The sequence below is a fragment of the Hetaerina americana genome, unplaced genomic scaffold (genome assembly GCF_022747635.1).
Source record: "Hetaerina americana unplaced genomic scaffold, ioHetAmer1.1.p SCAF_11, whole genome shotgun sequence".
Classification (NCBI taxonomy): Eukaryota; Metazoa; Arthropoda; class Insecta; order Odonata; family Calopterygidae; genus Hetaerina; species Hetaerina americana.
In genome coordinates this window covers 28832301-28854410 of record NW_027286181.1, presented here as the reverse complement: position 1 = coordinate 28854410, position 22110 = coordinate 28832301, and the positions used below count along the sequence as shown (strand labels likewise).

The 22110-nt window shown below is 39.9% G+C and overlaps 1 protein-coding gene and 2 non-coding genes across 5 annotated transcripts in view; 1 reads left to right on the top strand and 2 right to left on the bottom strand.

Moving 5' to 3' along the window:
- The window catches only part of LOC139700989 (lipid storage droplets surface-binding protein 1-like), a 45371-nt gene that overhangs the window by 7730 nt on the left and 15531 nt on the right, over nucleotides 1-22110 (bottom strand). For 2 of the 3 annotated variants that reach the window (XM_071599536.1, XM_071599534.1), the window contains exons 2-3: nucleotides 5326-5463; nucleotides 123-299 (exon numbers count right to left, since the gene is read on the bottom strand). In XM_071599536.1, the coding sequence (XP_071455637.1) occupies nucleotides 123-299; nucleotides 5326-5463 (315 nt within the window). Of the gene's footprint in view, nucleotides 1-122; nucleotides 300-5325; nucleotides 5464-6712; nucleotides 6822-22110 lie in introns of those variants that run through there. The other variant, XM_071599535.1, reaches the window with a different exon arrangement.
- TRNAY-GUA (transfer RNA tyrosine (anticodon GUA)) lies at nucleotides 11782-11869 on the top strand. Its single transcript is given in 2 exon segments — nucleotides 11782-11818; nucleotides 11834-11869. It is a non-coding gene; the product is annotated as a tRNA-Tyr (tRNA).
- Nucleotides 12779-12867, bottom strand: TRNAY-GUA (transfer RNA tyrosine (anticodon GUA)). Its single transcript is given in 2 exon segments — nucleotides 12779-12814; nucleotides 12831-12867. It is a non-coding gene; the product is annotated as a tRNA-Tyr (tRNA).

Genomic DNA, 22110 nt, shown 5'->3' with positions numbered 1-22110 from the left:
ACGCCGCTACGACTACACGATTGTCGTAAGAAAATTTGGTTCAATTTAGAAATAACTTCCCATTTAATTTCAAGTAATTCCTTTAGACCCTCTTAGGAATAAGTCCAGGATTACTCATTTACCTGACTTGGAGGCATCTTTATGGCTGGCACCTTTTCCTCGACCATGTCTATTCCCTTGCATAGCATGCTGTCCACTGCGTGAAGAGGTGTTTCCAAGCGGGAAGCTACGGGGCCAATGGCTGCTGTACTCACCACCTCCGCATGGCTCAGGGTCCAGCTTACGACACTGTTGGATTCCTGAAATTATTTCACCAAGGTCAGAAATTTTGAAATTGCTTATCCTATTAGTTCTAGCGAATACCCTGCTGAGGCCCAGTAAAGTTTTTTTTCCTTTCGATGGGTCACCTCCACGAGGGTAAGGGAGACATGACTAACGTCCAAATATGTAAAATTGGGAGAGATTTAGATTATTTAAAGTCTGTAAGAGGAGCTAGATGCGTGAAACGTTACGATGAACTTTGTAGCGCATCCAAAATGTTAAAGCAGCTAGGGTGGAAATTTCTCGCGGAGCGGAGGTTAATTTAATTATAGCTTTCTCAGAAACAAGGAAAAAGGTTGGCAATACAAATTTTTTGTTAGAAATGATAAAGTTCAAGTTGAATTCCGGGCACAAAGAACAAATGAAAGAAATGTTTTCTTAATAAAACAGTTGTTGATTGGAACACCTTAGCTGCTAAACTGTTCCGAGCCCTTTCCTAACATTGAGAAGGCAAATATTTTAATAATTCATGTAGTTACTTTTTTACCTGTCGTGTCAAATTGTGTGTACCAGCTTTATTTTATTATTTTTTTAGTTGATCGGGAAAAAATGTTCGTGAGATGAGGATTTTCTTATTCCGGATTTAAGTGTGCGGCGCCCAGGGTGTATAGGCCAATGGAAATAAGTTCCTGGAATTATTTTGAGGGTAGCATGTAAGGTAGTAATTTCGGTCATATAGGTACGTTAAAATGGTCTGCCTTCCACACATGCTCACGCAGACATGGGGAGTTATTTATGCCGATTTAAGTCGGATAGTGTCTTAAGGACAGTGACTGCACAACAAAAATGTTGCCTGCGACAGCAGCCATTTCCGGAGGTATTAATTTTGTGCGGAGGGCAAAACGAAGAAGGGTTTATGTACTGGAAGTTCTAATGTATGGAAAGTAATATTGCGTAGTACAGCGGATGCCTTGCGACTTCCCATTGTCTCCCTAATGCAGCGTCATTTCACTGTTTTTTTTTAACAATATCCAACGTCACTCTTTGCCTGATCAAAATAAATGCAATTGCTCCGTGTCGTCAGCTGTTCCCATATTCCTTTCAGTTCTTACGTCTGCGTAACCTATGCTGGGAAACTGCCCTTCAAAGGAGATAAGCGCCGTGCTCTTTCGAAAAATTTTACTAGTAATGGTCATCCATCCCTTAGTTGGCGGGAGAGAATGCATTAGTGTCTTCCTCTGCCTTTTCAGATGAGAAATAGTATTTGGTTCAACCAATCGAGGGAAAAAAATCAAGTTTACGGTATCGCAGTAAACAGCATCATTTAAAACTGTCATGGCGGACTTAGTGAAGTTGTTTAATGACAAACCATTTCAAAATGACCTCTAAAGATTATAATGCACGAAACAATACTTTGTTAGTTCTTAACATAATATTAATTGTTAACAGAGTTATTCAGATGCAATAAAGTTAATACTGAGCGCCAGCCTTTAGTTCATGATTGAAGCTATGGCGTTACAAAATTAAAATTTTGTATCAGGATACAATTTTTACAGATGCGCGATTGTTTCATCACAAATTGCTGCAAAGATTTCTACAGATACGGTTAAAAATTTAATATGTGGGCAATTTAGATTTAACCATTCATTTATTTCCACGATAAAGTACTTTGTCAGGGTGCAAAGGCAAATTTGATGTAATTCCGACACCACCACGGCATTTGCACAATAGTGCAACCCGCAACACCGTCGGAAATTCAATGGAAACAGGGGATTGCAGATAATCTGATTATCGTCTCTGTGGCGTAAGTTTTCCGACCCTCTCCCATTATGTCCCCCCTCTCCCCCCAAGGTATTCCCCATCAGAGCGGCGCACTATGCCCGGTAGGCGGAGTTGCACTCCTGCCTGCCATGCTAAGCCGAAGCCTTACTGAAGCTCCTCGGGAATGGCAATGAACGGCCGGGTTTGGATTGATGCGAGGGAAACATTGATCCCTTACGGCAATAGGAAGGTACCCTTCCTTCCCTAAAATTCAAATCTAGTAAATGTGAGGAAGAATTTTTGCGACGAGATTTGTTATTTTCAGGACTGGATATAGTAAAGAAGAACATTTTAACTAAACTTAAAATTGAAATTAAATTTAAAACACTTCGCCTTTCCACATAAACCACTTTTATTACGACCTAGGTTTCGTTATGGTATAACATCAGGTCTATACCATAACGAAACCTAGGTCTTAATAAAATTGGTTTATGTGGAAAGGCGAAGTATTTTAAATTTAATTTCAATATGAAGCATTTCCAGCAAGTGACGCCAGAAACTGTTTCATTTATTAAACTTATAACTTTAATTCACCACGTGTTATTCCTGCGATATTTATGTGATTACGCATCTGTCAAATGCTGATGTAGAATACAATAATTGAAATAATGCAAGTAATGTTAAACTAAAAATAAATTTAATGTAATGAAATTATCAAATAAATTTTTAATTAACAGTTTGAATTTTTGGGTTATTGTGCTATTTGGTCAACGCCTAAGATTTCCTGGCGCGTGAATTCTTTTTGATCATGCTTTTAGATGCTTAAGCAATGATTTTTATTGTTAACTGCTAAATTAGAAGTGAGCCAAGACATGGTCGACGTGGTCAACTAAGTTTCATTTTCTCAGGAAGTCGCTCGTAAGGTAGAATCTTAACCATCATCCGACGAAGTTGCTTTTAATCATTTAGGTTTTCATAATATCTGCTGTCTTAATTCGCGTTTTGAGTCTGAGTATTACGCTTGGCTTTCCGAGGTTATCAGAGTGAACACTAAAATATTAAAATGTAAATTCAAGTTAACGAATTTACATCGTCGACATACAAGCATTACCGACTGCAAATCTTAGTTTCCAGCGATATGGAAATTTCTTTCGTAAGCCCTTCAATTATTTGCACAGCATAAATTTTATTTTCATTTGCCTATTGCCTTTGCATTTTTAGAATTGCTGGTAGCAACCGGTCGTGGGGTGTGGGTATAAATTTCGTGTCTAGTTTGAACAACACGTTGAGGCAGATTTGATTCCTACTACGGTTTCCTGCGAGAAGATTCAATAGCCATTAATTTAAGGCATTAAATAAGATTTCTTTCATTTGAAAAGTAGTCCAACCGGAGCAGTGCTGTTGCAGTTACAACTAGTGTACTGTCATAATTAATACTTTTGCATTACATTGATTTAGGGTCTCCATTACTTTATTACTACTAGTTTCGAAATGTGGTAAAATGAGTTATTGTGTCTCCGTCCAGTTTCCAGCATCTGGATATTAGAAATTAACTTTTGCTGCATTCACATTATCAATGCAAGAGAATGAAATCACTCCTCGCCCCGAGGAACTGTCGTCTCAAGGTTCGATGCAAGTTTATTCCGCGATAAGCCTGAAGATTAACAGCAAAAGATTCCAGATAACGCTGTGGGAATTCGAACATTCCAGATTATCTACGTTAAAGTTCAAGCCCTTTCATCGACATTGCAGCGCATACTCGACACTATATTCTTGATGTCTCTTCTCAATAATGTCATTTAATATAATAACGTGGAAAAATTAGTTTCATCTTCCCTATATTAATAGAATACAAGGCTATGTTTCATTCCATCACACTGTAAATCTCCTCCCTGATAACAATTTACGCTCCGGAAACCCTCCTTTGAAAGTATAGCCTTTTTAAATTAAACAATACTCAGTCCATCTCTTCACCTATTTGCGAAATAATCTTGAACGAATGAGGTTCCGTTCATTCAAATGTCTTCACTTAAATTTACCGTCTAAATGTATCAGTGCTGCTCCATGATTTTATTAACTTGGCACCTAATCTTTGAAGTTAAAATTAAATTCTTGACTATGATTCTACTATTTAACAACCAAGGTTTCGACGTTGAACGGCATCGCCTGATGACGTTCTAAGTTGAGACCTTGGTCGTGTTGTTAAAGAAAGTTAGAGGAATAACAAAGTCAATATTTTCATTTTAATGTGTCACGCAAATTCCATCAAGTTACACCAGAGACAAGTTTTAATCTGGGAAATACTCGATTGTCATGTTCAAATAGCGGATTCAGATTGGGGGGGGGAGGGAAGAGTAGGGCTATCCGAAGAAATCTAAGGCAGCTAACCTTAAAGAGTGTCCTGAAATGTTAATTTAAATAGACCAGCTGAAATGAAATAGCCGGTTTAAGCTGTGGTGGCTAGGGATCTTTAACTTTCCAACTTTTCATCAAAAAATAAAAGTGCAAACTTTTCAGTAAGGGTAATAATCATTGGGACCAGCCATAAAATTGCGCAAAGTAAGCAATTCTTTCAGTCATGTTGAATCACGCCACGTAAATTTTACGAACAAAAGCAGTATCAGCCCCTGGCATGTTTTGCATTAAATTGAATATATTTTGTTTTAAATATTTCTTAAATTAATTCCAACTGGATAAAAGTCGGGCAGACAATTTGAAAGGCTGGCCCGTTCCATACAAAAACTTCGCATGAAGTTGGCAGGATGTACACACCGATGCTGCTATTTCCGAAAAATTCCCATCACTCCCCGTGATGGGGTTCTGCCTAAAAAGAAAAGCTGGGCTGCAACACGCTGACAGAAGAAGTTAATTTCATCGAATTGATTAGAATTAACAGTATTTAAACTGTTTTAAGGAAACAACATTGCCGATTCGCGAAATTGGAAGAGCCGCTGTCATCGTTGACTGAAGTGCTTCGCTTAGATAGCGCTTTAAAAATTGAAGAATTGTCACTTCACCGGATAATCTTAGAAGTCACATTTCACCGTCGGCACTGGATGAATTAAAAATAGGGAACTTCAGGCTCGTACAAAGGAATGAACGAAGCACACTACGGAGTGGAGAGTTTTGAAATAGTCTGCGAGAGCAGATAAAACTAACACTGGTCTCCTTATCGCGGGACCTGAGGAGGGGGTCAGACTCCCCCGGGAACTCAACCAACCGGATTAAATGAAACACGCAAAGGGCGGAGGGTAGGGCGGTTGTCGGGGCTATCGCCCGAGATCCTCTCGACATTGACCTTACCTTCACTTTCCCGTAAAACCCGGTGGCAACTCCCCAAACAGACTCCACTATCGGAATCTTCGATATGCGGTTCACCGACTCCATGCGGGGTAGGTTGGAATTTTCCGCCACTGCAGGCGTGCTGCCCTGTTCCTGCATCTGAACAGAAATGAAGTAATTAGCAATCATTGTAGACTGTTCCTCCTATGGCTGGAGTGCTTTCAATAGATAAGGGGTCTTCCTGGGATATGGATTTTGAGAATGATTCGAAGCAAAATGGGCTGTAAGGAAAATCAGCTAAGAATAAATAGATGTGCTATTAGAGTATTGTAAGAAAAAGTTCGGATGAGGCAGGGAAAGTGGATACAGTATTTTTATCGACAATGGAATAAGCGGAGTACGTTGCGCGGACGAAAGAAGAGGCATGTTGACTGGAATTAAGATAAAAAGGAAGTATGCGGAATCGAAAAAGGGTTTACTAGATTCCTGGGTGTGTTTCTCTAGTTAGAGAAAGATACTCTACGATATTCAGAACGTTCTATCTAAGTTAAACTGCATACTAAAAGTTTAGAGAAATCTGGTCACTATATGCGAACTGGTGGCCCGTTGAAGTTCCCAGCTAGTACCCAGGTACGCGGCTTTTCAGATTGGTGGTTCTCCAAAACTCGTGAGCCCTGACAACAGATTTTATTAAGTCGGTCGAGTCTTAACACGCGCCGAGGCCGTTTCTTATATTATCCACACTCTTGCCCGAAATATTTAACTTCCATTCACCATGCGCAAAATTAACAGGTTTAGAAATGCTTGTCGATGAAGAAATTCGAGCTGTGTTGAAATCTCGAGGTCAAGTTTCCCGAATGCACTGTCACACGGTTCGAATGTCAGCAGAAAAATGAATTAAAAGATTACATCCATGGCAATATTCCAATCCCGGTTGACTCGAAATGCCAGTTTCAAAGATTTAAAACTTAATACAAGACCGTTAAGAATGAAGTTGAAATAACAGAGAGGAAGGAGCTTTTCTGTGGCCTAAATGACAAAATTTACCTCCGAGGTCACTGTGAATAAAATTTAAAAGAGGATCTGAACTCTTCCCCTCTGTTGACTGGCGCTAGTTTCCCGATTAACTAAGAATTCTTAACTAATTGCGTAACAAATTGAACGTTTCCATTATCTCAGATAATTTAATATATCATGAACTACGCGGAATTGCGTTGAACATAGATCATTCCCAACTAGACTAGTCCAAGAAACACAGAGAGAGATCACATGCCCTTTTGATTAACTTAGACATAGTGCCAGATCAGAATTTAAGTCTAAAGATTTAAATCTAACTTGCGAAAATATTAACAGAACTTCGTTCAAATAACTTCCAGTTAAACATATAAGCACACCTAGAGTCTCTTACCTTATAAAACGTCGTTCCGTGCTAGAAGTCTGAGTGCGAATGCCTGCTACAACCCTCCAATGCTCGAGCAGTAATCCCTTTAGCTGCTCCGCTTACGAATGCCTGACTTCCAACGCGATAATTCTACCCGAACGGCTCTTATATATCTTCTTTCCCGGGGTCCCGGGGGGGGAGAGGGGTAGGATGACTTGGACGGGGGTGGTCAAAAGCAGATAGAGTGAAAGAAAGAGGGAAACGAGGGTTGGAGCGGTGTTGAAGGGGAAGGAAATTAGAGAGTCGAAGGGGTCGTAGGAGAGAATCGAATCCCGGCTCTTAGCCATTCGATCGAGATCGGGGACAATAATGACTGGGGGTACTTGCATTTTACTTCAGGGGGAGGAGGGGACTCAGGAGAGGACATTCGTCATGGGTGAACATCCCACCCCCAACCCTTGATCACAATCACTCATCCCGCTCCTTTTCTAATGGTTACCCAAAAGAATTGATTATGAAGAACCTTGGACAGGGTCAAGATGCCCTCGTCCGGATGCGCCATACACTCATGAAACTGCGTATTTTTCGTGGGCAGGCATATTACGAAGCGTCTATTGCAAAACTTCCATATCTACTATAGTAGGCTTGGGAGTTAAAAGGCGTGCATTGTTGTCAAATTTCGCTCCTCGTGGCCTATGGCACGAGGGGTTAATAGACGTTAACACTGGAGATGCGACAACAATGGACGCAATTTAATTGGATCCTTATTGAAAGGAAACGACCGCATTCGTCGATTAATTCCACGCGTCTGAAAGGAATACACGCACGCAGTTTTGATTGGCACTTGGAAAATTTTTGAAAGATTCTCCGTAAGAATTGTCTTGGTTTATTTGAGAGCAATATTCAATTGGTTTTCTACCGTTTAGGGTAGATTTTGGATTGAAAATAGGCTCAATATCGTTAAATCCCTCAGGTTCGTCGAACAAGACACACAGTGATTCCAACCCCAAAATATACCCTTCTTTTATTCCGCATACTTTCCTCCTCCCTTTATTCCGTCCAACATACCTTTTTCCTTCCTCTTTCTCGCTTTTCCTAAGATATCATACGTATTAAACCTAAGATATTAAATGTATTAATTTTATTGCTATTTATGTACAATTTGTGATATTTATCTGTATGTTTAATATTGTAAATGTGTGATGAGGGGTTGGGTGGTAGAAGAGACTACATAGTCGCAATCTCGCCTCAAAATAAAGACGGCTATCTAAAATTTTATATTTCCTAGTGTTCTCCCCTCTCTCGTAGACTTCGACATTCCATCACCAAACAATATAACCTTCATCTACCTTTCCTACCTCCTTTAGATTTCTCCCAACAATCTTCTCTCCTCTCCCACCATACCCATTGCATCGTTTGTTTTCCTTTCCGTCCACTTGAACTGTTCCATCCTTTTTCACACCCACATTTCTAAGGTCTCCAATGTGCCTCTTATCTTGCTTAAGCGACCATATTTCCTCGCCATACAAAACCTCGCTCCATATCTAAGTTTTAACGAGCTTATTAATAACATCCTTGCTCAAAGCCCCCGTCATCAATTCCCTCCTCCTGGTTAAAACTTCTTTGCGTAACGTAGTTCTACTTCCACAAATTTGAGCAACTTTATTTTATTTCAGAGAAATACTGGAATATCATGGAACGTATTATGATATTTCGAACTAGAAATTTTGACGTAACAGAAAGCCGAAAGAAGCTCTTGATCGGCATCATGTTGAAACAAAAACATATTTATTCAAATGGTCACCGCCGCTGTCCAATTGTCTTTATACCATTCTGCATCTAAATCTATGAAAAAATACCCCGAAAACGGCCGCAAGAGCGTGTGGTGGGGGGTATTAGATCACCAATCATTCATGAAAAAATCACAATCATTACACCTCGACACCAATATCAGTTCGATCATGTTAAAAGATAATCACACGAAAGAATGTACTTTAAAGTGAAATAATATTCAACAAAAGGATATATTTAAAAATTGTTGTCAAGATTAGTCTATTTAAAGATCATGCAAGTTAACAAAAAAAATAAAAACGCTACCAATGCTAATTATCTCCTTCGCACCTACGATCATATTTATTTTGGTATCTAATCTTACGAGGAAAAAACGACATTTTAAATCTATCCGTTCCACTAGTTATCTTCCCGATTTTACGTTTGTGATCTCATCTATCATAGCAAATCGGAGGCCTGTGCGTGTCTTTAATATCCTCCGATAAGTGACCTGCCTCAAATTTACGCGGTAAATTTAATCTGAATTTATGTCTCCGGTCAAATACTAGCTCCCATCCTAATTATTTCAATAGTGCCGTGACACTGCTACCTTATTCATAACAACTTATCACAAACCTAGTTGCTCTACGTTGTATTAGATCCAGTTCCAACGCTAAGCCTATCTTGTGAGGATCCCATATACTCGCGATGTACTCTAGGAATGACAAAACTAACGTAGAATAACAAAGTTCTTTAACCCTCTCATTATATTTCCCAAGTATCCTCGTAATGAATCCTATCTTTTTATTTGTTATTCCGCAAATTTCACGAAGTCTTTTCCCGAGGACATGCCCTCAGTTATCGTAGAACCCCAATATTTGAACGGTTTGGTGTTCGTTATTGTGATTACCTGTGTGGTGTAAGTATTTTCGGATGAAATATTTTTCCTCCAAAAATTCTTTGAAACATTTTTTTTTCAAATTTTCTAGCTTCAATGTCTCGCACCAATTTTGGATCGCATTGAGGACATTAGATAATGATTTCTTATCTTGATGACGGGATATTTCCCCATACATGCATTTCACTGCATTGTCAGAAAATAGACGAAGTTTACTGGAAACCTCAGGTGTTGCCAGAGTTACCATTGAGGTGTGAGGTCAAATGCCTTCGTGCCCTATAATCCATTACATTAGACTCATCCGTGATTTATTTGGACGTTGTTTTTCCTTAAGTAGAAGTATTTAGGGGAGGCGACCGACAGCTGAGGTCATTTTGCGTCATAGGGAATTGACAGGAAAGGATGAAGGGTGGAGAGAAACCCGGCGTCGGCATTAGCACACTCTTTACGAAAGGCGCCAAAGGGGTCCGCAACTGAACGTCCCATCCGACGGACGGCGTACTCACTCAAAGTGCCCTCCACAGAGCACCTCGAGTAGAGATCGGGATGCCACTGAAAAATATTCAACACCGGCGGGATTTGAACCCGGGCCTTCTAGCTGGGAAGCTAGTACGGTAGCCACCACAACGTTTTTCCTAAAGAAACCTGTATTATTTCATACCATCTCTAACCCATATATTTTTTTTCGTCCATAGTTCCTTCCAGCAGTTTGTATCAGCCCACTTCCAGGACATGGTCTATTAAGCCTTTCTCCGTGCACATTATATGATGAAGGACGTTTTTTAATTTAACCTTTCTCCCTCTTAACTATATTGGCGAATGAATGAATTTTTTATTCATTCATTCGCCAAGGCTTTTTTTAAAACTGAAAAACCACCTACTCTAAAAGCCACCGTTTTGGCGTACGACAGTGAATGATTTCACTTTATACGTGCGCTATCCCCATTATATCTCACAATAATTCCACTAACTAGTGGTAAAGTTTAATTTTTTTTCAAATTATGAAAGTAACTGATGTTAAAAACAGATTTACGTTCACCGAAACATTTAATTGTAGACTGTATGTCCTCTGCATATTTGAAACGAGCTGATATCAGTGGTTAAAACAAGGCAAGAATTAAATGCCTGAAGAAATGGTTGCATAATAGTAAAATTAAATTTGAAACACTTCGCTTTTCCACATAAAAAACATTTATTTTATGTGGAAAAGCGAAGTGTTTCAAATTTAATTTCAATATGAAGAATTTCCACCAAGTGACGGCAGAAACTGTTTTATTTATCAAGTTGCATAATATGCTAATTGTTCTTAAGGAATATTGTTAGTAAAACCATTCTGGCTTTGCGCAGCTAATATTATTTTGAACTTATTTTTTCCGCGTTTTAATTCTTTAAATTTTTTTTCAACGACATTCTTAAAATAAGATGATGAAGTTTTCAATGAATATGCTCCTAGCATCTACAGGAAAGAGATCTGCTTAAAACTTATTTACTTAGGAAATATACTGCATACCAGTTTTACCCTTCGATCTGTAAATGATTCCCACTTTAGTTTCCCTTTAAGTCTGGTGATGATATAGAGTTCAAAGAATTGCATTTATACGAGGTGCGGCTATGAAATATCCGAACATGAACTGCTCCTGGAAAGCAGCGAGTTCCGAAATATTATGAGAATTATAATTTTCCCCTAATATCCTCACACCCCCTCCCATGGACTACAACCTTGACTTGGTGGAAGGGCTTGTACTTTCCGATGACCCCTAGAGCTGCGCTGGCGTGAGAAATGTTAATTGCTCCTAATAGGGTCACCCATGCCAGATAGGTCGAAGGGTAGGAGCCAGACGAAAGGTAGTTCAAGCCTGTTCCTCAGTGAGGCGGCTGGCGTCCGACCTCAGTGAAGTATCCATAAGTGATGGTGTCACGTTAAAACAACATCAACAAGCAGCGGATAGGATATTACTAGTTTCATCCAACGGTCTGCGTAGAACTCCATTTATGTGCTCTCCGCGTAGCACTCCAAGTGTGGGATCGGGTGAGCACTAGGAGCAACCTCCGCCACCCGAGCCCGGAATGTTCATTGTCTGCCCGAACGGGCAAGTATAAGCCGCCTCGGTGAGTGAAAGCCCACCTTTACCGGTCCTTGTACATTAGAAACGCGTGGCATTGGAAAGAAATAAATACGGCGGTGACTTGGTGGTTCCATCGGCTCGTAAACATTCGTAAGAAAGAGCGAATTCGGTCCCACTTGAAAAAGGAGACGTTTTTACCAAACTTTATTAAAAGTCACTCTTTCTTTCTAATTGTAACTTCAGGCAGATAAACAATCTTCATCAAAGGTTCGCGTGGTTCTCTCATACTAAAGAAAATTCACTTCTGCCATATTCGTACATCAGTTAGTAGAATCGCAAACTATTTGGCGCACTGCAATGTGCCTTCGGTAGCTCAGTTGGTAGAGCGGTGGACTGTAGAAGGAAAACACGGATATCCATAGGTCGCTGGTTCAAATCCGGCCCGAAGGAAACTTTTTATACCATCCATATTGCCGAAATGACCCTTTTATTACTAATAAAAAATAGGGAACATTTGCATCGTCAATTGTATTGAATATTCCGGAACTTTATTTCGAGCTTGCTAACGTAATCTGTTCCACCTGCTCCTGTTTTTCCCTCCCATTTAAATGTTAAGCTTTGCCTAAGTATTTCTGGAAATTTGCATAACGTTTGTTTTACTAGTATTGACTCTCATACCATATCTATTGCACTGAATTTCCAATTCACTCAGCAATTCCAAAGGAATGTTCTCAACTCTCACGGCTTTATTTGATTTCATTTCCCTTAACTCCCCTTTCTATCTTTTTTTCGGGTATGCCAAGACCTATGCTATATTTATTTACCCCATATTCTCTTTCTATGTCTAAGCTTGCTGGTATAAGTTCTTTCTAGAGTACTTCTATAAATCCCTTCCATCTCTCATGGATCTTTTCTGTTTCACAGATTATCTTACCCAACTTATGTCTATCTGTTGGCACAGATCTTCCTTTCCTACTTCCCGATAGTGATTAAACTTGCTACATAGCGCACTAATTTCTCCCTTCTTCTGCAAACTTTCCATATACTCGCACTATGTCTTCCATCGTGCTTCTTTTACTTTATTTGTTGCCCGTCTCAACTCATAATTTAACTCTTTGTGCTAAAAATATCATTGTCCGTGGAGTTATCCTTTTGCGTTTACTGGCATAGTAGGATATCCGGTTTTATTTATTCACATTCAAAAAGCGATTATTTTCGTCCAATAAAAATGCTGAGAAAAATTACAGGAAGCTCAATATAAATTTCCAGAATCTCCTATAAAATTGGCGATGTAAATGATTCCTATTTCGCATTAATCATAAAAGGATCATTTCGGCAATATGGACGACGTAAAAGGATTCCTCCGGGCCGGATTTGAACCAGCGACCTATGGATATCTATGTCATTCCGTCTACAGTCCACCGCTCTACCAACTGAGCTACCGAAGGCACATTACAAGACCGAAAATAGTTTGCAATTCTACTAACTCATGAAAGAATATCGCAGAAGTGAATTTTTTATACCATGAGAGAATCACGCGAACCATTGATAAAGATTGTTAATCGGCCTGAAGTTACCATTAGAAAGAAAGAGCGCCTTTTAATAAATATTGGTAAAAACGGCTCCTTTTTCGATTGGGACCGAATACGCTCTTTCTTACGAATGTTTACGAGCCGATGGAACCACCAAATCACAGCCATATTTATTTCTTTCCAATGCCACGCGTTTCTAATGTACAAGGACCGGTAAAGGTGGGCTTTCACTCACCGAGACGGCTTATACTTGCCCGTTCGGGCAGACAATGAAAATTCCGGGTTCGGGTCGCGGAGGTTGCTCCCAGTGTTCACCCGAACCCACAATTGGAGTGCTACGCGGAGAGCACATAAATGGAGTACTACGCAGACGGTTGGATGAAACTATGAACCCCTTATCGACTTTCGTGAATAGAGTAGGCTAATGCCGACGCCGATTTCTCCAAACCCTACCTTCATTCCCCTGAACATCTTACCCCTACCGAGTCACCCAGCTAACCCTATGGCGCAAATGATCATAACTGTCTGTCGCATTCCCTACTAATTAATTAAAGTTTTCTCCCATGCATCCGAAATACTTGCCTCGTATTCGAAATGTGTCCTAACCTAAATGAAGTAACAATTCTGGTTTTACTCCTTAATCGGATCCATGATCGAAGTGTTTAGCTTGCCTGGAAGCAGGAGCGGGTAGAACAGTTTTCGTATCTCGGTAGTGTTTTGGACCAACCTTGCCAAAGTAGTAGGGACGCAAGGAGAAGAATTGCGCTAGGCAAAGAGGCTTTCACAAGGAGGAGGGAGTTGATGACAGGACGTTGAGTAAGGATATTAAGAAAAAACTCGTAAAAACGTTGATATGGAGCGTAGCTATGTACGGCGCGGAAACGTGGTCATTGAAGCAGGAGGATAGACGTAGATTGGAGGATTTTGAAATGTGGGTGTGGAGAAGAATGGAGAAGGTGAAATGGACCGAAAGGAAAACAAATGAGGACGTACTAGGTATGGTGGGCAAGGAGAGGGGATTGTTGGGAGAAATCTTAGTAAACCCGGGCAGGAAAAATGGATGAATGGCTTATTGATCGGCAGTGGGATGTTGAAGACTGCATTAGAGGGGAGAATGATAGGCAAACGGGGAAAGGGAAGGAACAGGATAGGGGTGTTGGACGGGATTAATGGAGGAAGTACACAGAGATGTAGAGGGACTTGCTGTAGAGTAGGATGCTGTATTGTTTTGCTAAGAGATATTTATTTGGTAGCTGTGTCCATCCAAAGCCTACCTTAACTGATAGATTACTTTTAAAAAATCCTAACCCCCCCCCTGTCACAAGCCCTTTTGGGATATTGTGTGGATATAGATACACCCTGCAAACCACAATACAAATTAGAATTGTACACCATGGTGCTGGAAGACCAAAACATGGAAGGAGAAGTTTCATGTGGAGCCCGATATGAGATCGGATACGGCATCAAATTGATCACTAATTTAAAATAAAGGAATTGAAGAACAGCAATTTCTACATGGGGGTGGGTATTCGCATTGAGCACAACTGAATATCCCACCCCACACCCTCTTTTAATATAAATTTGGAAGACATGGCCAGGACGTGCCGGAGAAAAGATATAGGAGTATCATTTGAAGGATCAGGATTGTTTACATCAGGTTTCGTGGTGACATCATCCTTTTTGCCGGGGAAATGAACAATTAAATAGGATGTTGCAACACCTTAATGGTGTTAAGGAGTATGACTTGACCTTAGGAGGATGGTTGCTTGATGACAAATAGTACCAAGACCAAAGTAATGAATATTGGTGTAGATGAGGAAATAAATGTTATAATGGAAGAAGAAAGGCTGGAATAATTGGGTAGTTACAAATATCTGGGTACCGAGGTAACAAAAATCCGGAGGTGTGAAAAGGAAATTAAAATAAGGAAAGCGATGGCCAAGGAGGCGTTCAACAGAAAGATGTGTTGTGTGTAGCAGAATGGATATTCGACTGAGAGAGAATCTATCTAAGAGTGTTGAGTGTTATGTTATATGGATGTGAAACAGTGACTTCGTTAAAAAGGGACCGGGAAAGGCTGGAGGCGTTTGAGATGTGGATATGGAGAAGACTGCAAAGCATAATAAAGTGGAGAGACCGGGTGAGGAATGAGGAGGTGTTGAGAAGACCGGGAGAAGAGAGAGGATTGATGAAAGCAATCGTAAAAAGAAAAAGAAATTGGCTTGGGCACGTGCTACGAAGTGACTTCCTCTTGAAGGAGATGGTAGAAGGAATAGTGGAAGGTCCAGACAAGATAGGGCGGAGGAAGGAGGGAAGGAATTCCTCAGTCCACAGAACTGTTGTAACTACTGCGTCCAGCCGGACGCGCCCGGCCGGGCATCGATGGATCTAGGTTCGCATCCCGGTCAAGGCGAATGATATTTACACTTAGAGGGGAGAGAGTCAAAAATCGAGAAAAGAATGGAGAAGAAAGAATAAGACCGAAAGTTTAAAGTCCGTTTTTCGCGAGTAACCCATAGCTTTTACCACCCGAAGTATTCAACCCGAAGGCTGATGGGTGAAACTAGATCTCACCCAGTACCAAGCCCAACGACGTGGGCTTGGTACTGGGCGACGTATTCACGAAATAGGGTCGAGAGGACAGGTCCTTTCCTGGTTGCCGTCTATGGCTTCTCAATAAGGTCCATTACAAGTAAAATCACACAGCTTGGGTGAATTTAAGAGTGCCCACAGGCATTTCCCGAGGATTGAAACCTGGTCCAATGGTCAGTGTCACAGCGCCAGACCTCCTCAACTATTACGCCCTGCAAGGTATTACTGTGCTCACAATACGACGTGAATTAATTTGCGAATTGGTTCGGGTGGTGACCTGGTAAAGTCCTGTATTAAACGGCAGTTGATTTAAGTGACTTTTTTCTGCGCCAAAAGCATGCGCATTGGCAAAACAATCGTCTTCTTAGTAATGCAAAAAACTTCATCACACATTAATTCTTTCAAGATTTCAACCCAGCTGTGCGGAAGGATATTGGTGTTTACATCAGAACCGTCCCCCCCCCCGGATTGAGGTAGGTCAAAAATCCGGATTTTAATCAATTTCAGAGAACTCGCTCCCGCTTCTTCTAATGTCCCTCAATATTGCTCTGTCCTCTAATGTCCTTTCCTTCGGAATGGAATTGCCAAGAATGTCCTAGATGAAGAAGAGGCAGCTCCGGCCAACGCGAGAGGAATAAGTGCTCAGTGAAGTATTTCACTCCTCATAAAAGGATAAAAGGACGAACGAGGCACCAGGGATATACGAAATACGAGTATCATCGTAACTAATTAAAAATTCTGGAAATGAAATTTAATTGCAAAACCGCACCAGACAAGCATATTTAAATACGTTGCCGTATCCTTCTATCAATTTGACGTACATATGAGGGTTGCGCGAGGAAAAAACAAATCTTTCAATCTGTCACTTAATTCTATCTTCTTTTGTCACAATTGTTTGGTCCACCGATGTTGCCAAGGGAGCTTAGGGTCATATGTTTGATGTGACGAATCATTTGGAAGGACTATTACTTTTACGATAAGTTCACTGAACACTTAGCCTTCAGAAATCAATCTTGGGTCAATGAAGAAAAAAAAACCTAAGTAAAATATTGTTGCCAAAAGTCGTCGTTTTTTTTAACATACATGAAGAAAAATTACTGTTCAAACAAAATATTTCAAATTCACTTACTGTCCCGCAATTCGTTGTTTTGAAGCAAAATTGATACTTTTCTAGCAATCCTATCCATTAGCTTATTTCTATCAAGGGAATTGCCGTAGTTTCTCTCAGTAAAACCAGCAATAAACGTACGCTTGATACTTATGTATTATAGTTCTTTTTCTGCAACCGGTTTTCTATTTCTATGTATCACACTACAGTTTGCGTTTCTCGGAAGGGATCTGGGTAAAATTGGTCAAAGTAATTGGGATATCAGACAAAGAATTGCGTTAGGCAAGGAAGCTTTCAAAACGATGAGGGAATTGATGACAGGGATGTTGAGCAAGGATGTTAAGAAAATGCTCGTCAAAACTTTAACATGGAGCGTGGTTATGTACGGTGTGGACAAATGGTAATTGAATCAGGATGATAGATGTAAATTGAAAGCTTTTGAAACGTGGGTGTGAAGAAGGAGGGAGAAGGTGAAATGGACTCAAAGGAAAACAAATGAAGAAGTAGTAGGTATGGTGTGTGAGGAGAGGAGGGATGGATACTCGTACATGCTCATCGGCAATGAGATTTTGAAGACTGTGATAGAGGGGAGAATGTTAAGCAAATAAGGAGGGGGAAGGAATAGGTTAGCAATGAAAGGAGGAAAGAAGTATGCGGAATTGAGGAGAGAATGACTGTAGTGTTGGATTTAATGTGTAATTTGTTAGAAGAGGCAAGGGAATTGTCACTGCTCCTATATGATTGTATCGCATTAAATAGTACATATCATCTCCGTGGAATTGACTTGCTGGATGCTGTGCGTGGTGGGTGGAACCACACGCATGGAAGCGCATTCCACGTTTACATTGTTTTCGCAAGTAGTTGGCGAGCGTAGATTATGGGTCTCGTAAACCCAACCGAACCCGTTTTATTTAAAAGATCGCCTAATTAATCTCCGCATGTGGCTTTCTGTCGACGCCCATTTGCACGGGTCATTTCTTCGCACCTTAATCGCACAATTAGGTATAGGTTACCGTTAATCTTACCGTGTCTAGGTCTTAGGCCCACCTATCCCCGTTCCACCAATTTAATGAGTCCTTTCGGTGTATCTTTCATATTTGACATTCTAAACTCCAAAGTAAATATTTTCTTCACCTCGTGAATTTTCTCTGTTATCTCTCGCCGGTGTATTTTGGCGGTCCGCGCTTCCGCCCTTTCCTTCAAGGTCACAGGTTTGGTTCCCGTCTCCGGTACACGTGACAGATAACGTCGATTTAGTACTTGGAAAAAGATTTGGTGGAAAGCTGTTATATTTAAAAGTTTGCACGTCGGAGAGAGTAAGGGCGACCGGTACTGGAGGGACAGGGTTTGGAAGCTCGTTGATTTACGAAGATATCAGGCTAAACTTGGACATTTAGGAAGATGCAGGGCCCTCGAGTTCACTTATTATGTCGCAGGAATTATTATAACCTCCTAATTACGTATGTTGGTTGATTAGACCACCGTGGTAAAATAAGAGAAAAAGGCGCCTTCTTCGAAGGATTCAACTACTCGTTCTTACGCGATACGCCAACATAACGAAATCTAACCCAACCGTCGTTAAAATTAACTTGGATATGAAAATGTAATGATTCAGTCAAACGTAACAACTCTTACATGGTATATCTACATCTATGCATTACCTCACAAGGCGTCGTAAGAACGCGTGACAGGGGTTGTCAGAACATTTGCATATATCTATTCGAAATCATGTGTAGAGAGAGAATGACATATAGATAAATATACTATATAGTCGTCTCTATAGAGCTACGTACTGGGTGAACTCTACCGTTTCCTGCCAAACCGTACACACACACACACACACACACACACACACACACACACATATATATATATATATATATATATATATATATATATACATATATATATATTTATTTATTTATATTTATACGTACACAGGGTGCGGCGGTTTTCACCGGACAAATTTCAATTTGAATATCCCGCCATATATTAGTTCCACTGGAGGTCACGATTGGCGGCCTTGAAAGCTACAGGCATCTAGTAAACAGTCATAACCACAAAATGGCCGAGATGTTACGTACAAGTGCGGAGAACATTCGAAGAGCCGCTGTTATCGAAAGTGTTCGTGCTGGTCGTTCGCCCAGTGAAATAGTTCGATTTTTCGGTTACCCCAGATCAGGTGTTTACGTTATTGTGGCTGAGTATAATGCTTCGGAGATGTCTGGGGAATGTTCCGCTAACCCCGCGAGGAAATTTCATTCGAGGAAACGCTCAGGCGCTGATTTCAGAGGAATTTTGCAAACTTTTGCGAATTTACAAATGTAGAAGAATGTCGTGAAACCATAGAGGTACCTGTGGCCTCGGGAAGACAATATGTCTTTCAACAGGACCGTGCACCAGCTCATATGAGTTATTTAGCCCAAAACTGGCTCTCATATAGCATTGACATGTTCTGGTCGAAGGAGTTCTGACCCCCGAATAGCCCGGAATTGAACCCCCTTGACTATTATGTTTGCAACGGAGTCGAAAAAGTTACTAATAACACTAAGCATCCTAATGTCGCATCTCTACGCACCGCTATCGTAGCAGCATTCGCTAATATGGACAGCGCTGTTTTAAAGAGTGCGTTTGATCGATTCAGGTCAAGATTGGAGGCGGTCATTGCAGCTGAAAGGGGTTACATTGAGTAATGTTACTCTTGACTGATACACTACTTGTGTATAAACGGATTTTCATTTTTATATGTATTTTTTTAATACATTTCCTTTTAAACAAAAGTTTAATTTGTCCGGATTTACCTGGCTTACCCCGTGTGTACACACACACACACACACACACACATATATATATATATATATATATATATATATATATATATATATATATATATATATATATAGTTATTGATCAACTACTTTCTCTGCACCGTGGCATCTTCAGGAATTATACATACATATATATATATATATATATATATATATATATATATATATATATATATATATATATATATACATATATATTTAATATATATATATATAATGGCGAAAACTTTTCATATGGATATAAGTGTACACAAAATAAACAACAGACTCTGGCGTATCCTGGTATAAATTTAGAGGCGAGGTTAAAAGAAGATACTGATAACGGCAACGGTGGCGTCGAGGCTTCTGCGTGCGACCTGGGCAAAAAATACTATTGAATGCATTCCAAAATTAGGAGCGACCGACTGAACCTCGTTTGTGCTCAGAGCGGACCTGCTGACTGCTGCGTCGTGCCTTCTTCAGAGGCAAGTCATTCACGAGAGAGGTGCTTAACTCTTTATGGAGTCCGAGCGAATTAATCGGAGGGAGAAACGGAGGAGGACTGACTTCGAAGAGGATCCACTCAGAAAAAAACGGTAAATAACCCCGGAAATATATGATAAAAACGTACACTTTTTCGGTAGTTGGCAATATTGGCTAAGGAATGATGCGCACGGATGATTAATTTTTGACGCGTGAGTTTGAATCGATCGTTAAGCAATCGAAAAAGTGAATTTAAGAGAGTAAATGAGTCTTTACGTTCCACGAAGATAGTTATTGATCAACTACTTTCTCTGCACCATGGCATCTTCAGGAATTATACATATATATATATATATATATATATATATATATATATATATATATATATATATATATATATATAATATATTTTATATACACATATATTTATAATGATTTAATGGGACCTGGTAGTTCAGTAGGTAGATCGCTGGATTACTGACCGTTGGTTACGGATTCGCTTCTAGGTGACACATTTTGACACTCTCAGTTCCACCCAAATTGTATGATTTTTCTAATGTCAGATCTTCCTGAGAAACCGAAAGGCAGCACAGGGAAATGATCTGGTGCCACTTATTATAATTTTGGTGACCGAATTTCACACGACGTGGATCTAAGTATTAGGTGAATTCTATACTCACTCATCAAACCATCCTTGAAGATGATTACATACAGTGGCTGTTGACTTCTGTTTACACTGTGAAGTTTGTGTGTAGGCTTATTATAAACACGTACATCAGCGACCATTAGAGCTCTTTACTGACTAGCACTGTAACCGGGGTTTAGATTTATCGTTTCAAATTTTTATTCACAGTTTTAGGTTGATTTTAGAGTCTCTTGTTACCGACGCACGGTGACCATCTGGTACAAGCTTTCCAAAAAAGTCGGTATTGTTAAGATGCCAATAGAAGGGAGTGTTAAAGGGCGATGCATGCTAAAAGTTCACGAGCTTCCGAAAACGCGTCCTCCTTTCGGCGTTCATTCTTCAGAGTTGCAATTAAGGATGTTACATCGGGAAGTTTTTAGTTAAATGTCATTTAGATAAATATTCCTCTATTTGTAGCCCCAAATGCACTCCAATATATAACGATGATAAAACAGGAAACCATATTCATTTCCAAAGCAATTATCATTGTTTTCCCAAGATTTTATTCACGCTATTATCATAGTGGAACACAACCAGAATAAGAATTGTAGATTAATGGTGCGAATATAATTGTCATATTCACAAAAGACTGATATCGGTGTACATTTATATAATACGAGTACCTACACCCCTTTGTTCAAGTGATATTAAATAATATATGGGGAAATACAGACTAAATTGCATAGTTTAATAAAATAGCGCCTCAGAAATTGTCCAAAAGCGTTATAGATTACGTTTAAAACATTAATTAAAACCTTTTGAGTGCTTAAAATTTGTTTATTCACATCATATCCGCTGAAAGAAGTTTGGCCGAACGGATTTTACATTTATTTCATCACTCATTATTTATACGTGTACATGGACTAAAGCGACACGCCGTCTTGCGCAATCTCATTTAGTATTTTGTTATTCTTGTTCCGAATTCGTAAGAGGGCCATTTAATAATATGTATTGCCAGGTATGTTACAGTTTTGTTTTACTTTTTATGTGACAGCTTAACCCCAACACGTAATCAATTCACACCTTTGCATCTGATACGTGCATACATTGCCTCTTCAAAAATCCGTTAAAAGTTGAACATATCGCTTCAAACCCGGCAAAAAAAATTGGCAAAACAGGTGCTACCCTACCTGCCACATTTCTGTAAATAGAACCCAGAAAGCAAAGCAGTCAGATGTATTCTCTGAGATAAATAAAAAGGTTATATTTTACGTGCCAATTAAAATATCATGGAGCAGTGGGCCGCTGCGAATGAGTCCGGCAGATCTCAAGCTACAAATGGCATTTGTCGATCAGTTTGAAAAACGGAGAGATAATTCAAAACGAGAAAAAAAACGATTGCATTAAATGCCTCCTCAACTAAGTTATCAAATTCTCCCTGGCAAGATATTCGATGGAGCAGTCACGGTCTAAGAGGTTTCAACGTGAAAGTCATCAGCACCGAGGGTAAAAACCGCTACTTGACTCGACGCGCTGGAGAAGGA